Source organism: Salvelinus fontinalis, chromosome 16, assembly GCF_029448725.1.
Source record: "Salvelinus fontinalis isolate EN_2023a chromosome 16, ASM2944872v1, whole genome shotgun sequence".
Lineage (NCBI taxonomy): Eukaryota > Metazoa > Chordata > Actinopteri > Salmoniformes > Salmonidae > Salvelinus > Salvelinus fontinalis.
This window is the reverse complement of record NC_074680.1, coordinates 19,366,604-19,383,580: the sequence shown is the minus strand read 5'-3', so window position 1 is coordinate 19,383,580 and position 16,977 is coordinate 19,366,604. Positions and strand designations below refer to the sequence as shown.

Here is a 16,977-nt window from a genome sequence, read left to right as displayed (position 1 = left end):
GGTTAATCCAACAAGAGAAATAGCTGTATAAAACAAGGCTGGGGCTGGGTGCTAACTTACAAACACTGAGCAAGGAACTGTGGAACACACAGGGTTTAAATACTAACAAGGGAATGACCTACAGGTGCAAACAATAATTAGAGCAAGAAAAACAAAAGGTACAAAAAAGGTGCAATGGGGACATCTAGTGACCAAAACTCGAACAGTCTTGGCCAAAACCTGACAGTTAGTGTGGGAGAGGTGGGAAAATTATTGTTATCGATCAATAAAGACAAACCTCCTGGCATTGACAACTTAGATGTAAAGCTACTGAGGATGGTGGCTGACTCTAAAGCCACTCCTAACTGTCCTATTTTTAATCTGAGCCTAGAGGAAAGTCTTTGTCCTCAGGCATGGAGGGAAGTAATTCCGCTACCCAAGAGTGGTAAAGTGGCCTTTACTGGTTCTAACAGCATACCTATAAGCTTGCTGCCAGCTCTTAGCAAACAGTTAGAAAAAATTGTGTTTAACCAAATACAATTCTATTTCTCTGTAAACAAACGAACAACAGACGTTTAGCACGCTTATAGAGAAGGGCACTCAACATGTACTGCACGGACACAAATGACTGATGATTGGTTGAAATAAATTGATAATAAGATGATTGTAGGAGCTGTACTGTTAGATTTCAGTGCAACCTTTGATATTATTGAACATAACCAGTTATGGCTTTTCAACCTCTGCCATATCGTGGATTCAGAGCTATCTATCTAATAGAACTCAGACGGTTTTCTTTAATGGAAGCTTCTCTAATGTCAAACATGTAAAGTGTGGTGTACTGCAGGGCAGCTCTCTAGGCCCTCTACTCTTTTCTATTTTGACCTACCACTGGCATTAAACAAAGCATGTATGCTGATGAATCAACCATATACGCATCAGCAACCACAGCTAATGAAGTCACTGAAACCCTTAACAAAGAGTTGCCGTCTGTTTTGGAATGGGTGGCCAGTGAAACTGGTCCTGAGCATTGTATTTGGTACAAATCATTCCTTAAGTTCTAGACCTCAGCTGAATCTGGTAATGAATTATTTGGCGGTTGAACAAGTTGAGGAGACTACATTACTTGGCATTACCTTAGATTGTAAACTGTCATGGTCAAAACATATACAGTTGAATTCGGAAGTTTACATACACTTATGTTGGAGTCATTAAAACTCATTTTTCAACCACTCCACAAATGTCTTGTCAACAAACTATAGTTTTGGCAAGCCGGTTAGGACATCTACTTTGTGCATGACACAATTAATTTTTCCAACAATTGTTTACAGACAGATTATTTCACGTATAATTCACTCTATCACAATTCCAGTGGGTCAGAAGTTTACATACACTAAGTTGACTGTGCCTTTAAACAGCGTAGAAAATTCCAGAAAATTATGTCATGGCTTTAGAAGCTTCTGATAGGCTAACTGACATAATTTGAGTCAATTGGAGGTGTACCTGTGGATATATTTCAAGGCCTACCTTCAAACTCAATGCCTCTTTGCTTGACATATGGGAAAATCAAAATCCATAAACACCATGGGACCACGCAGCCGTCATACCGCTCAGGAAGGAGACGTGTTTTGTCTCCTAGAGATGAACGTACGTTGGTGCGAAAAGTGCAAATCAATCACAGAACAACAGCAAAGGACCTTGTGAAGATGCTGGAGGAAACAGGTACAAAAGTATCTATATCCACAGTAAAACGAGTCCTATATCGACATAACCTGAAAGGCCGCTCAGCAAGGAAGAAGCCACTGCTCCAAAACCACCATAAAAAAGCCAGACTATGGTTTGCAACTGCACATGGGGACAAAGATCATAGTTTTTGGAGAAAGGTCCTCTGGTCTGATGAAACAAAAATAGAACTGTTTGGCCATAATGACCATCATTATGTTTGGAGGAAAAAGGGGGAGGCTTGCAAGCCGAAGAACACCATCCCAACCATAAAGCATGGGGGTGGCAGCATCATGTTGTGGGGGTGCTTTGCTGCAGAAGGGACTGGTGCACTTCACAAAATAGATGTCATCATTTGGGAGGGAAATTATGTGGATATATTGAAGCAACATCTCAAGACATCAGTCAGGGAGTTAAATCTTGGTCACAAATGGGTCTTCCAAATGGACAATGACCCCAAGCATACTTTCAAAGTTGTGGCAAAATGCTTAATGACAACAAAGTTAAGGTATTAGAGTGGCCATCACAAAGCCCTGACCTCAATCCTATAGTAAATTTGTGGGCAGAACTGAAAAGGCGTGTGCGAGCAAGAAGGCCTGCAAACCTGACTCAGTTACACCAGCTCTGTCAGGAGGAATGGGACAAAATTCACCCAACTTATTGTGGGAAGCTTGTGGGAGGCTCCCCGAAACGTTTGACCCAAGTTAAACAATTTATAGGCAATGCTACCAAATACTAATTGAGTGTATTTAAACTTCTGACCCACTGGGAATGTGATGAAAAAAATTAAAGCTGAAATAAATCATTCTCTCCTATTATTCTGACTTTTCACATTCTTAAAATAAAGTGGTGATCCTAACTGACGTAAGACAGGGAATGTTTACTAGGATTAAAAGAAGTCTGGCCGTAATAAAGAGATGCTCTGCTTTTTTGACACCACACTCCAAAAAGCAAGTTCTGCAGGCTCTAGTTTTGTGTAATCTTGATTATTGTCCGGTCGTGTGGTCCAGTGCTGCAAGGAAAGACCTAGATAATCAGAGGGCTGATATAAATACTATGCATGCCAGTCTCTCTTGGTTAAGAGTTGAGGAGAGAATGAATGCATCACCTCTTCTTTTTATAAGAAACATTTAATCTGTTGAAAATTCCAAATTGTTTGCATTGTCAACTTACACACAGCTCTGACACACACACTTATCTCACCAGGAGTCTTTTCATAGTCCCCAAATCCAGAACAAATTCCAGAAAACGTACAGTATTATATAGAGCCCTTATTGCATGGAACTTTCTTCCATCTCATATTGCTCAAATAAACAGCAAACCTGGTTTCAAACAGATAAAGCAACGCCTCTCCCCTATTTGACCTAGATAATTTGTGTGTATGCATTGATATGTAGGCTACGTGTGCCTTTAAAAAAATGTTATGTAAACTCAGCAAAAAAACTCACTGTCAACTGCGTTTATTTTCAGCAAACTTAACATGTGTAAATACTTGTATGAACATAACAAGATTCAACAGCTGAGACAAATTTCAACAAACGTGACTAAATGTAATAATGTGTCCTTGAACAAAGGCGGGGGGGGTCAAAATCAAAAGTGACAGTCAGTATATGGTGTGGCCACCAGCTGCATTAAGTACTGCAGTGCATCTCCTCCTCATGGACTGCAACAGATTTGCCCGTTCTTGCTGTGAGATGTTACCCCACTTGTCCACCAAGGCACCTACAAGTTCCCTGAGTTTCTGGGGGGAATGGCCCTAGCCCTCACCCTCTGATCCAACAGGTCCCAGACGTGCTCAATGGGATTGAGATCCGGGCTCTTCGCTGGACATGGCAGAACACTGACATTCCTGTCTTGCAGGAAATCATGCACAGAATGAGCAGTATGGCTGGTGGCATTGTCATGCTGGAGGATCATGTCAGAATGAGCCTGCAGGAAGGGTACCACATGAGGGAGGAGGATGTCTTCTCTGTAACTCACAGCGTTGAGATTGCCTGCAATGACAACAAGCTCAGTCCGATGATGCTGTGACACACCGCCCCAGACCACGACGGACCCTCCACCTCCAAATCGATCCCGCTCCAGAGTACAGACCTCGGTGTAACGCTCATTCCCTCGACGATAAACGCGAATCCGACCATCACCCCTGGTGAGACGAAACTGCGACTCGTCAGTGAAGAGCACTTTTTGCCAGTCCTGTCTGGTCCAGCGACGGTGGGTTTCTGCCCATAGGCGACGTTGTTGCTGGTGATGTCTGGTGAGGACCTGCCTTACAACAGGCCTACAAGCCTTTTGCAGACAGTCTGAGCATGGAGGGATTGTGCGTTCCTGATTTAACTCGGGCAGTTGTTGTTGCCATCCTGTACCTGTCCCGCAGGTGTGATATTTGGATGTACCGATCCTGTGCAGGTGTTGTTACACGTGGTCTGCCACTGCGAGGACGATCAGCTGTCTGTCCTGTCTCCCTGTAGCGCTGTCTTAGGTGTCTCACAGTACGGACATTGCAATTTATTGCCAGGGCCACATCTGCAGTCCTCATGCCTTCTTGCAGCATGCCTAAGGCACGTTCACGCAGATGAGCAGGGACCCTGGGTGTCTTTCGATTGGTGTTTTTTAGAGTCAGTAGAAAGTCCTCTTTAGTGTCCTAAGTTTTCATAACTGTGACCTTAATTGCCTACCGTCTGTAAGCTGTTAGTGTCTTAACGATCGTTCCACAGGTGCATGTCCATTAATTGTTTAGTGTTTAAACCCTTTACAATGAAGATCTGTGAAGTTATTTGGATTTTTACAAATTATCTTTGAAAGACATTTCTTTTTTTGCTGAGTTTTGTTCTGTCCTTGAGCTGTTCTTGTCTATTGATGTTCTGTATTATGTCATTCTGTATTATGTTTCATGTGTTGTGTGGACCCCAGGAAGTAGCTGCTGATTTTGCGACAGCTCATTGGGATCCTAATAAAATACCAAATACCAAAACACCAAAAATAAAGTAGCTGCAGTGAACAGTACAGTACAGTAGGCTGTGGTGTTGGGTTTGGTTTAGAGATAATGTAACTGTAGCCTATATAGCCCCTGTCTCCCTCTGTCTCCCCCATGTCACCCCCTGTCTCCCCCATGTCGCCACCTGTCTCCCTCTGTCTCCTCCATGTCGTCCCCTGTCTCCCCCTGTCTCCCCCATGTCGCCACCTGTCTCCCCCATGTGGCCACATGTCGCCACCTGTCTCCCCCATGTTGCCACCTGTCTCCCCCTGTCTCCCCCATGTCGCCACCTGTCTCCCCCATGTTGCCACCTGTCTCCCCCTGTCTCCCCCATGTCGCCACCTGTCTCCCCCATGTCGCCACCTGTCTCCCCCATGTCGCCACCTGTCTCCCCCATGTCGCCACCTGTCTCCCTCTGTCTCCCCCATGTCGCCACCTGTCTCCCTCTGTCTCCCCCATGTCGCCACCTGTCTCCCTCTGTCTCCCCCATGTCGCCACCTGTCTCCCTCTGTCTCCCCCATGTCGCCACCTGTCTCCCTCTGTCTCCCCCATGTCGCCACCTGTCTCCCCCATGTCGCCACCTGTCTCCCTCTGTCTCCCCCATGTCGCCACCTGTCTCCCTCTGTCTCCCCCATGTCGCCACCTGTCTCCCCCATGTCGCCACCTGTCTCCCCCATGTCGCCACCTGTCTCCCCCATGTCGCCACCTGTCTCCCCCTGTCTCCCCCATGTCGCCACCTGTCTCCCCCATGTCGCCACCTGTCTCCCCCATGTCGCCACCTGTCTCCCCCATGTCGCCACCTGTCTCCCCCATGTCGCCACCTGTCTCCCCCATGTCCCCACCTGTCTCCCCCATGTCGCCACCTGTCTCCCCCTGTCTCCCCCATGTCGCCACCTGTCTCCCCCATGTCGCCACCTGTCTCCCCCATGTCGCCACCTGTCTCCCCCATGTCGCCACCTGTCTCCCCCATGTCGCCACCTGTCTCCCTCTGTCTCCCCCATGTCGCCACCTGTCTCCCTCTGTCTCCCCCATGTCGCCACCTGTCTCCCCCATGTTGCCACCTGTCTCCCTCTGTCTCCCCCATGTCGCCACCTGTCTCCCCCATGTTGCCACCTGTCTCCCTCTGTCTCCCCCATGTCGCCACCTGTCTCCCCCATGTCGCCACCTGTCTCCCCCATGTCGCCACCTGTCTCCCCCATGTTGCCACCTGTCTCCCCCTGTCTCCCCCATGTCTCCACCTGTCTCCCTCTGTCTCCCCCATGTCGCCACCTGTCTCCCTCTGTCTCCCCCATTTCGCCACCTGTCTCCCCCATGTTGCCACCTGTCTCCCTCTGTCTCCCCCATGTCGCCACCTGTCTCCCCCATGTTGCCACCTGTCTCCCTCTGTCTCCCCCATGTCGCCACCTGTCTCCCCCATGTTGCCACCTGTCTCCCTCTGTCTCCCCCATGTCGCCACCTGTCTCCCTCTGTCTCCCCCATGTCGCCACCTGTCTCCCTCTGTCTCCCCCATGTCGCCACCTGTCTCCCTCTGTCTCCCCCATGTCGCCACCTGTCTCCCTCTGTCTCCCCCCAATGTCGCCACCTGTCTCCCTCTGTCTCCCCCATGTCGCCACCTGTCTCCCTCTGTCTCCCCCATGTCGCCACCTGTCTCCCTCTGTCTCCCCCATGTCGCCATCTGTCTCCCTCTGTCTCCCCCATGTCGCCACCTGTCTCCCTCTGTCTCCCCCATGTCGCCACCTGTCTCCCTCTGTCTCCCCCATGTCGCCACCTGTCTCCCTCTGTCTCCCCCATGTCGCCACCTGTCTCCCTCTGTCTCCCCCATGTCGCCACCTGTCTCCCTCTGTCTCCCCCATGTCGCCACCTGTCTCCCTCTGTCTCCCCCATGTCGCCACCTGTCTCCCTCTGTCTCCCCCATGTCGCCACCTGTCTCCCTCTGTCTCCCCCATGTCTCCCTCTGTCTCCCTCTGTCTCCCCCATGTCGCCACCTGTCTCCCCCTGTCTCCCCCATGTCGCCACCTGTCTCCCTCTGTCTCCCCCATGTCGCCACCTTTCTCCCTCTGTCTCCCCCATGTCGCCACCTGTCTCCCTCTGTCTCCCCCATGTCTCCCTCTGTCTCCCCCATGTCGCCACCTGTCTCCCCCTGTCTCCCCCATGTCGCCACCTGTCTCCCCCTGTCTCCCCCATGTCGCCACCTGTCTCCCTCTGTCTCCCCCATGTCGCCACCTTTCTCCCTCTGTCTCCCCCATGTCGCCACCTGTCTCCCCCATGTCGCCACCTGTCTACCTCTGTCTCCCCCATGTCGCCACCTGTCTCCCTCTGTCTCCCCCATGTCGCCACCTTTCTCCCTCTGTCTCCCCCATGTCGCCACCTGTCTCCCCCTGTCTCCCCCATGTCGCCACCTGTCTCCCTCTGTCTCCCCCATGTCGCCACCTGTCTCCCTCTGTCTCCCCCATGTCGCCACCTGTCTCCCTCTGTTTCCCCCATGTCTCCACCTGTCTCCCTCTGTCTCCCCCATGTCGCCACCTGTCTCCCCCTGTCTCCCCCATGTCGCCACCTGTCTCCCCCTGTCTCCCCCATGTCTCCCTCTGTCTCCCCCATGTCGCCACATGTCTCCCTCTGTCTCCCCCATGTCGCCACCTGTCTCCCTAGCTATAATGTGACTGTATAGCTTAGCCCTCCTGTCTCTCTGCTATTTCCCTTAACTTAGATATTACTGTCTGCTCTTCCGTCGTCACCCCAAGGTGACTGTCATCGCTTAATTAAATCCGAGCACACAGGGAGGTAGAAACAATATTGTTGGCTAGTCACCTGGAGGAAGGAACTTTCCACAGTGTACATTGGTGGCAGTTTGGGGAAGACAGTAGTTCCCTACTCAGCTCCCTGTTATCCCCATGACCAGAGCCCTAATGGCCCATGCCAAAAGTAGTGCACTTTATAGGGGATAAGGTTCCATTTGGGACACATCCACTGAATGAAGGGATCATATTCTCCCCTGTTGTATGTTAATATTGATTTCATGTATTGTATCAGCAGGCCAACTTTTTCTTCTTTGACCACCAGAACAATAGTGATTTTAAGGTGACGTTGGTTAGATTGGATGACTCTAGCTAATCAGTATTGTCTTTAGATTTTCTTGATATTATTTAGTGCCAGCAGCCTTACTGAAGCACTTGACAGTCAGTAGAGAAAGTGATATCTCCTGCCTGTGCTATAATGTGATAACCCCCACTCCCCTCCCCACATATTTGATAATAGTAATAGAATATTTTCACATCAATCTAATTGGTCATACTCTTCCCTCTTACTTTTTGGAATTGCAGTGTTTAGTATCTGTCTAGTGTGAATGGCTTTGGCTTCTGAAAATGATTTGCACTGAATAGGAGAGAATAAGTGTTTGATGCTTTACACTCTTAGGATAAAAGGTGCTATAGGAGAACCCTTTGAAGAACCCTTATTCATTCCAGGTAGAACCCTTTTTGGTTCCAGGTAGAACCCTTTTTGGTTCCAGGTAGAACCCTTTTTGGTTTCAGGTAGAACCCTTTTGAGCTCCATGTAGAACCCTCTGTGGAAGGGTTCAACATGGAGCTCAAAAGGGTTCTACCTGAAACCAAAAAGGGTTCTACCTGGAACCAAAAAGGGTTCTCCTACAGGGACAGCCAGAGAACCCTTTTGAAACCTTTTATTTCTAAGAGTTAGCTGTAGCTCCAGTCTAACTGTACAGAGTGGCTGGCTGGAGGGAGAGTAGAGGGACTGGGGAGCTCCAGTCTAGTGGTACAGAGAGTGGCTGGCTGGAGGGAGAGTAGAGGGACTGGGGAGCTCCAGTCTAGTGGTACAGAGAGTGGTTGGCTGGAGGGAGAGTAGAGGGACTGGGGAGCTCCAGTCTAGTGGTACAGAGAGTGGTTGGCTGGAGGGAGAGTAGAGGGACTGGGGAGCTCCAGTCTAGTGGTACAGAGAGTGGTTGGCTGGAGGGAGAGTAGAGAGACTGGGGAGCTCCAGTCTAGTGGTACAGAGAGTGGCTGGCTGGAGGGAGAGTAGAGGGACTGGGGAGCTCCAGTCTAGTCGTACAGATAGTGGTTGGCTGGAGGGAGAGTAGAGGGACTGGGGAGCTCCAGTCTAGTGGTACAGAGAGTGGCTGGCTGGAGGGAGAGTAGAGGGACTGGGGAGCTCCAGTCTAGTGGTACAGATAGTGGTTGGCTGGAGGGAGAGTAGAGGGACTGGGGAGCTCCAGTCTAGTGGTACAGAGAGTGGTTGGCTGGAGGGAGAGTAGAGGGACTGGGGAGCTCCAGTCTAGTGGTACAGATAGTGGTTGGCTGGAGGGAGAGTAGAGGGACTGGGGAGCTCCAGTCTAGTGGTACAGAGAGTGGTTGGCTGGAGGGAGAGTAGAGGGACTGGGGAGCTCCAGTCTAGTGGTACAGATAGTGGTTGGCTGGAGGGAGAGTAGAGGGACTGGGGAGCTCCAGTCTAGTGGTACAGAGAGTGGTTGGCTGGAGGGAGAGTAGAGGGACTGGGGAGCTCCAGTCTAGTGGTACAGAGAGTGGCTGGCTGGAGGGAGAGTAGAGGGACTGGGGAGCTCCAGTCTAGTGCTACAGATAGTGGTTGGCTGGAGGGAGAGTAGAGGGACTGGGGAGCTCCAGTCTAGTGGTACAGAGAGTGGCTGGCTGGAGGGAGAGTAGAGGGACTGGGGAGCTCCAGTCTAGTGGTACAGATAGTGGTTGGCTGGAGGGAGAGTAGAGGGACTGGGGAGCTCCAGTCTAGTGGTACAGATAGTGGTTGGCTGGAGGGAGAGTAGAGGGACTGGGGAGCTCCAGTCTAGTGGTACAGATAGTGGTTGGCTGGAGGGAGAGTAGAGGGACTGGGGAGCTCCAGTCTAGTGGTACAGATAGTGGTTGGCTGGAGGGAGAGTAGAGGGACTGGGGAGCTCCAGTCTAGTGGTACAGAGAGTGGCTGGCTGGAGGGAGAGTAGAGGGACTGGGGAGCTCCAGTCTAGTGGTACAGAGAGTGGCTGGCTGGAGGGAGAGTAGAGGGACTGGGGAGCTCCAGTCTAGTGGTACAGAGAGTGGCTGGCTGGAGGGAGAGTAGAGGGACTGGGGAGTAGTATTATTTGAAATGGATGTCTAGCACGGGTCATTTTAGCTCTAAATAGGGCCAATAAAAGTGTCATGCTCAGCATAAGCAAAGATAATTTCCCCCCAAGGTATGCACAAAATCAAATGGGCACAATGGTGTGATTTGAAGGGGGTCTAAGTGTAGGGTAGCATGAGTGATTTGAAGGGGGTCTCAGTGTAGGGTAGGATGAGTGATTTGAAGGGGGTCTCAGTTTAGGGTAGGATGAGTGATTTGAAGGGGGTCTAAGTTTAGGGTAGGATGAGTGATTTGAAGGGGGTCTAAGTTTAGGGTAGGATGAGTGATTTGAAGGGGGTCTCAGTGTAGGGTAGGATGAGTGATTTGAAGGGGGTCTAAGTTTAGGGTAGGATGAGTGATTTGAAGGGGGTCTCAGTTTAGGGTAGGATGAGTGATTTGAAGGGGGTCTAAGTTTAGGGTAGGATGAGTGATTTGAAGGGGGTCTCAGTTTAGGGTAGGATGAGTGATTTGAAGGGGGTCTCAGTGTAGGGTAGGATGAGTGATTTGAAGGGGGTCTAAGTTTAGGGTAGGATGAGTGATTTGAAGGGGGTCTAAGTTTAGGGTAGGATGAGTGATTTGAAGGGGGTCTAAGTTTAGGGTAGGGTGAGTGATTTGAAGGGGGTCTAAGTTTAGGGTAGGATGAGTGATTTGAAAGGGGTCTCAGTTTAGGGTAGGATGAGTGATTTGAAGGGGGTCTAAGTTTAGGGTTGGATGAGTGATTTGAAGGGGGTCTCAGTTTAGGGTAGGATGAGTGATTTGAAAGGGGTCTCAGTTTAGGGTAGGATGAGTGATTTGAAGGGGGTCTCAGTGTAGGGTAGGATGAGTGATTTGAAAGGGGTCTCAGTTTAGGGTAGGATGAGTGATTTGAAGGGGGTCTAAGTTTAGGGTAGGGTGAGTGATTTGAAGGGGGTCTCAGTGTAGGGTAGGATGAGTGATTTGAAAGGGGTCTCAGTTTAGGGTAGGATGAGTGATTTGAAGGGGGTCTAAGTTTAGGGTTGGATGAGTGATTTGAAGGGGGTCTCAGTTTAGGGTAGGATGAGTGATTTGAAGGGGGTCTCAGTGTAGGGTAGGATGAGTGATTTGAGCATCCCCTGAGCCGGTGCCTTCAATAAATCAATCAATACACACCAGCCATATGCTGCACATTTCTACATGGCTTGTCAGCCTGAAAATTTACTTCAATGGAAAATATTTCTCACAGCTCTCCCATAGCAATTTAGAAATTCTGATAAGATCTCTTTTACACAACACACACACTCTACATTTTTATCTACCAACCTCTCTTTCTATATATCTCTCTCTCTCTCTCACACACACCGTATTTCTTGCATGCTCTCTTTCTCCTCCTGTGGCTTTTTCTTTTCATCCAATAAATGTTTTTCTTAAATCCAACCAGAGCACTCCACTGTAATTTACTGATGACATGATCTGGGCGTGATAGTCCAACCCGTTGCTGTGATTTGTGTGTAGAGTAGGTGTGCCTGTAAATCTGGGGCAGGTGTCTGTGCGTGTGTGTGTGCGTACGTTCATGTGTGCTTGTGTGTATGTGTGCCTGTCTGCATATTAGCACTGCTGTGCCCAGCCCTGCTGGAGGTGTTAATTGCAGTGATTGTTCTAAGCGGCCGGGTCTGGGCCAGCGGAGGACTGAGGTGGGGGGGCTGGTGTGAGCATGTAGCTGTCCCGATACACTGCCAGCTGCTCTGCCTCTCTCCATTTTGTCTGGCCTAATAGTAAGGATATGTTGATAGTTAATGAGCCCCATCTAATCTGACCTCCACTGGGTTGGTTAATATCCGAGAGGAGAGAGGGTTCTCTCTGGCCAGGATTGATGTCTGCCAAATCGTGTCCTTCACAGGAAGTTTCTTTGTCCTCTGGAAGGAACAGGTGTCAGTTACATTAAGTAACCGCTTAAAAGACTCTGTCATGGTTGTCTGGTTTGTGTGTACAGAGTAAAGGCCCTGTTTATTGATATTTCCAGGATCATCTCCGTAAAGATATGTTCTCAAATGTATTGTCAATATTTAATTAAAATGTCTTAATAGTTAACATCTGTACAGTGGCTGGCTAGAGGTTTATAGTAACATTAGTTACTGGTTGGTTCTCTGAGCAGTCTGATGCCCTCTCTCCTCTGTTTGGTGCCAGGGGTTAGAGTTCACTAGCTGGGCTGTGTGGTGCCAGGGGTTTGAGTTCACTAGCTGGGCTGTGTGGTGCCAGGGGTTTGAGTTCACTAGCTGGGCTGTGTGGTGCCAGGGGTTAGAGTTCACTAGCTGGGCTGTGTGGTGCCAGGGGTTTGAGTTCACTAGCTGGGCTGTGTGGTGCCAGGGGTTAGAGTTCACTAGCTGGGCTGTGTGGTGCCAGGGGTTATAGGCCAGAGGTCAGGGCTGTGTGACACCAGGGGTTAGAGGCCAGAGGTCAGGGCTGTGTGACACCAGGGGTTAGAGGCCAGAGGTCAGGGCTGTGTGACACCAGGGGTTATAGGCCAGAGGTCAGGGCTGTGTGACACCAGGGGTTAGAGGTCAGAGGTCAGGGCTGTGTGGTGCCAGGGGTTATAGGCCAGAGGTCAGGGCTGTGTGACACCAGGGGTTAGAGGCCAGAGGTCAGGGCTGTGTGACACCAGGGGTTAGAGGCCAGAGGTCAGGGCTGTGTGACACCAGGGGTTATAGGCCAGAGGTCAGGGCTGTGTGACACCAGGGGTTAGAGGCCAGAGGTCAGGGCTGTGTGACACCAGGGGTTAGAGGCCAGAGGTCAGGGCTGTGTGGTGCCAGGGGTTAGAGGCCAGAGGTCAGGTTTGTGTGATGCCAGGGGTTAGTGGTCAGGGCCTGCCAACAAGATCAACCTAACACTGTAGGATCTGCTCCTACTCCCCACTCCCACTGCACACCACAACAAAAGGTTGTGGTGTGCTCTCAGTCAAAGCAGGCAGAAATGTTTCTCAATAAATGACTTTAGAATCCCAATTTAATGTAACACATTTCTCCCCCAGAAGTTTGTCTCTGCTGTGATTTATAGCGCACTTTACACAGTGGTTAGCCTGTAAACAGTGGCCGTTTATCACTGTGGAGATGGAAGCTAGCTACAGGAACGGTACAACTCCGGTGTGTGTAGCATTTTCTCAGCTCTGCAAATCGTATCCCCCCTCTAAGGAGTTCCTGGGCCGCAGATGCTAGGCATTTTAAAGAGGATCAGGCAGGCAGGACAAGGAGAAATGATTGGAGACTGGGTAGGGGTGAGTGCTGGGGCCCAGTGTGACAGGCAGGGTGAGATCTGTGGGGACGGATGATAGCTTTACACCGCCGGAGCCCCCCACCCTCTGGTCACGGGGTGGCAGAGTGTGTCACTGCTCCTGAGGTGCTCTCCCTGAGGGGAACTGAAATGAACTGAAATGAAGGAAGGAAGGAAGGAAGGAAGGAAGGAAGGAAGGAAGGAAGGAAGGAAGGAAGGAAGGAAGGAAGGAAGGAAGGAAGGAAGGAAGGAAGGAAGGATAGAGGACCACTGGCTGGTGCTGCTGGAATAAAGGGCCTCCAGCTTAGCTCTCCACCAGAACACAATGACTGGTGGAAGCTATTTGATGACAAGTGGGATACTAGAGAGTGGAGATGCTCTTAGTGACGAATGTACAGTAAATATAAACTGAAAGTCAAAATTACGGTTTATATAAATGACATACTTGAAATTATATTATTTATATTAAAGGCTAATGCACAGTTTATGATGCACAATCTAATATGGACAATTATCGCTGTAATCTGTGCAAATTAAGATACTAGTTGTTCAGCTGCTTTCTCCTTGAGAGCAATATAAATGATAAAATGTCATATTTTCCAGACCCACCCAAGACGTGATGCATGTGCCTCTCCCATGCCGAGAGCTAACAAAAAGCCAAACTATGAGTCTTCTTTGTCTGTAGATGTTAGGCACTAAATCGGTGCTAGCGTTAGATGTGTAATGTAAGGAAGAGCAATATAAAGCTCCCCTTCCCCCTGGCAGATGTGTGTGTGTTTGGGAAAGCTGTCTAGAAGCTGGCTGGGAGCTGGCTGGGAGCTGGCTGGGAGCTGGCTGGGTGCTGGCTGGGAGCTGGCTGGGAGCTGGCTGGGAGCTGGCTGGGAGCTGGCTGGGAGCTGGCTGGGTGCTGGCTGGGAGCTGGCTGGGAGCTGGCTGGGAGCTGGCTGGGAGCTGGCTGGGAGCTGGCTAGAAGCTGGCTGGGAGCTGGCTAGAAGCTGGCTGGGAGCTGGCTGGGAGCTGGCTGGGAGCTGGCTGGGAGCTGGCTGGGAGCTGGCTAGGAGCTGGCTGGGAGCTGGCTGGGAGCTGGCTGGGAGCTGGCTGGGAGCTGGCTGGGAGCTGGCTAGAAGCTGGCTGGGAGCTGGCTAGAAGCTGGCTGGGAGCTGGCTGGGTGCTGGCTGGGAGCTGGCTGGGAGCTGGCTGGGAGCTGGCTGGGAGCTGGCTGGGAGCTGGCTAGAAGCTGGCTGGGAGCTGGCTGGGAGCTGGCTGGGAGCTGGCTGGGTGCTGGCTGGGAGCTGGCTGGGAGCTGGCTGGGAGCTGGCTGGGAGCTGGCTGGGTGCTGGCTGGGAGCTGGCTGGGAGCTGGCTGGGAGCTGGCTGGGAGCTGGCTGCAGCAGGGCCTCAGTGGGAGTTGCTGTTGTCAGTTGCATAAATAGCCCCAGGCTGCCCTGTTTTATCAGCGGATACGGAGACTCTCTCTTTCTCGCTCTTGCTCTCTCTCTCTTCTATCACTCTCTCACATTTCTCTCTCTCTCTCTCTCTTCTCTTTCTCCTCTCTCTCTCTATCCTTTCACCAGCTGCTGCTTGGTGCTCCTTTTAAGTAGATGGGGGAAAATAAATATGAAGCGCCCGCAAATATGAAATACCACGGCCATCTGAGCTGTAACACTGCCCTCAACACGACAGAGTAATCCTCATTTTCCTAGGAAAGGTGATCAGGTCAGCGACGGTGACATTGTGCAATCAGGGCCTGTAGTCACAGCGCCAGACTGGAGATGGAGGGAGAGGGAGAAGCCTTTGTTTTGCTCCATCTATTAGGCTACGTTTGGACTTTTCTTTGTGGCGTGTGCCTGTGGTTAGCTGCCCCTACAGAAGCCAGTGGGGGAGCAGAAGTAATTAACTTGAGTGACCTGGGTGTCTTAATTGTTGCCTGTTGGAGGCTGGGCTCAGAACAGAGCGCTGCGTCCCGTTGTGAACCAATAGCAGGGCCGTCATTAGACATTGAACCAGCATACTGGAGTAGACAACATTCAGGAAGTAAAAACACACATTACATGGATTTGGACTGGATGAAGACTATCCAGGAAGAGAATACACACTCATATTACATGGGCCTGGTGTGGAATGAATCAATATACTGAATAGACTTTACCAGAATCCTGTCATAGACCTAACCAGCAGATTTTAGTAGACTTTGCAGGGGGAAAACCGACATCATATGGATATGGACTGGAATGGAATGGACTACTATGATGATGATATGTTTTAAAGTGCTGTATGTTATGTTATCTTTGTTTGTGCCAACTTGGGTGTGTTTACTGTTGTTTTCCTGCTTTCACACACTGTTCATTTCTACTGTCGTCATGAGAGATATTCCCTTCCACATGAGGTGGTGTAATTTTGATTTGCAGACAGGCAGACAGACAGACAGACATACAGGCAGACATACAGACCACACTCAGAGGGTTCCCTCTACATGCTTTGTACCAGTATACCAGTATACACCTCATCTAACACAATCTCTCTCTCTCTCTTTCCCTCTCCGTCTCTCTCTCTCCCACAGTCCCTGGATGGATTTGTATTTACACTAAACAAGGAGGGAAGGTTTTTGTACATCTCTGAGACGGTGTCTATATACCTGGGGCTTTCGCAGGTGAGTGCAACAACCGTCAATGCCTTGTCGCTACTACTGCGCTTTCCCCCTCTGTTTCTTTTGTTTATCAGTGGCCGCTAGAAGACAATTCAGACAAATTATAGCTCATTTAACATCTCATCAGCTTGTTCGCCCTGTAGTTAATTTGCAGCCATCAATGCTGCATATTTTATCAGAGGGTGCTTTTCATCTCAGTGGTGTGTTAACGGGTCCTCGTCTACTATTGGCCGGTTCAAGTACATGTCAATAAACAGACTGAGCTGTCTCAGAGGTCAAACGTCAGGGGGAGTGACCTTGAAGATTCTAATGGTTCCAAACACCATAGCTTTGTTTCCAGGGCTAACAGACAGACAGACAGACTAGAAAGCAAACACACACACAGGTCTATAGAAGAATGACTAGAGACTATACAGAGCCTATCTCCCAACTGTCACGATCGTGTGGAGGATTGACGGACCAAAACGCAGCAGTAGGAAAATAAGCCATATTACTTTTAATGAATACGAAGGCAAAAACGAAACAAAAACACTTACACACTAACAAAACAAGAAAACGATCTTGAAGCTATGAACGAAGTGCACATACAGGCTACAAACGTATAACATAGACAACGCTAGACACATGCACTCAACACAAACCCATACACTACACCCAACACCCCCTTTACCATATAATCACCCAAAACCAACAAAACACAAACATTCCCCATGTCACACCCTGACCTAACTAAAATAATAAAGAAAAACAAAGAATACTAAGGCCAGGGCGTGACATAACCCCCCCCTTAAGGTGCGAACTCCGGGCGCACCATTACACAGTCTAGGGGAGGGTCTGGGTGGGCTTCCTTCCACGGTGGCGGCTCCGGCACTGGTCGTGGTCCCCACCCCACCACAGTCACTAACCGCCTCCTTAGCTTCCTCCAAATGACCCCCCTCCACATTAACCCCACTGAATTAAGGGGCAGTTCCGGACTAAGGGGCAGCTCCGGACTAAGGGGCAGCTCCGGACTAAGGGGCACCTCCGGACTAAGGGGCAGCTCCGGACTAAGGGGCAGTACCAGAGTAAGGGGCAGCACCAGGATAAGGGAGAGCACCAGGATAAGGGGCAGCACCAGGATAAGGGGCAGCTCTGGACTGAGGAACGGCAGCTCCGGACTGAGGGACTGCAGCTCCGGACTGAGGGACGGCCCATGGCTGGCTGACAGATCTGGCTGCTCATGGCTGGCTGACGGATCTGGCTGCTCATGGCTGGCTGACGGATCTGGCTGCTCATGGCTGGCTGACGGATCTGGCTGCTCATGGCTGGCTGAC

The 16,977-nt window shown here is 50.3% G+C and overlaps 1 protein-coding gene across 7 annotated transcripts in view; it reads left to right on the top strand.

Annotated features, from left to right (window-relative positions):
• The window catches only part of LOC129812782 (neuronal PAS domain-containing protein 3-like), a 366,359-nt gene extending 349,687 nt beyond the window's left edge, over window positions 1–16,672 (top strand). For 2 of the 7 annotated variants that reach the window (XM_055864651.1, XM_055864650.1), the window contains exon 4: window positions 15,578–16,671. In XM_055864651.1, coding sequence (XP_055720626.1) covers window positions 15,578–15,748 — 171 coding nt within the window. In that variant the 3' untranslated portion in view covers window positions 15,749–16,671. Of the gene's footprint in view, window positions 1–15,577 lie in introns of all 7 variants that reach the window. The other 5 variants (XM_055864644.1, XM_055864646.1, XM_055864649.1 and 2 more) reach the window with 3 other exon arrangements.
• The last annotated feature ends 305 nt before the right edge of the window (window positions 16,673–16,977 follow it).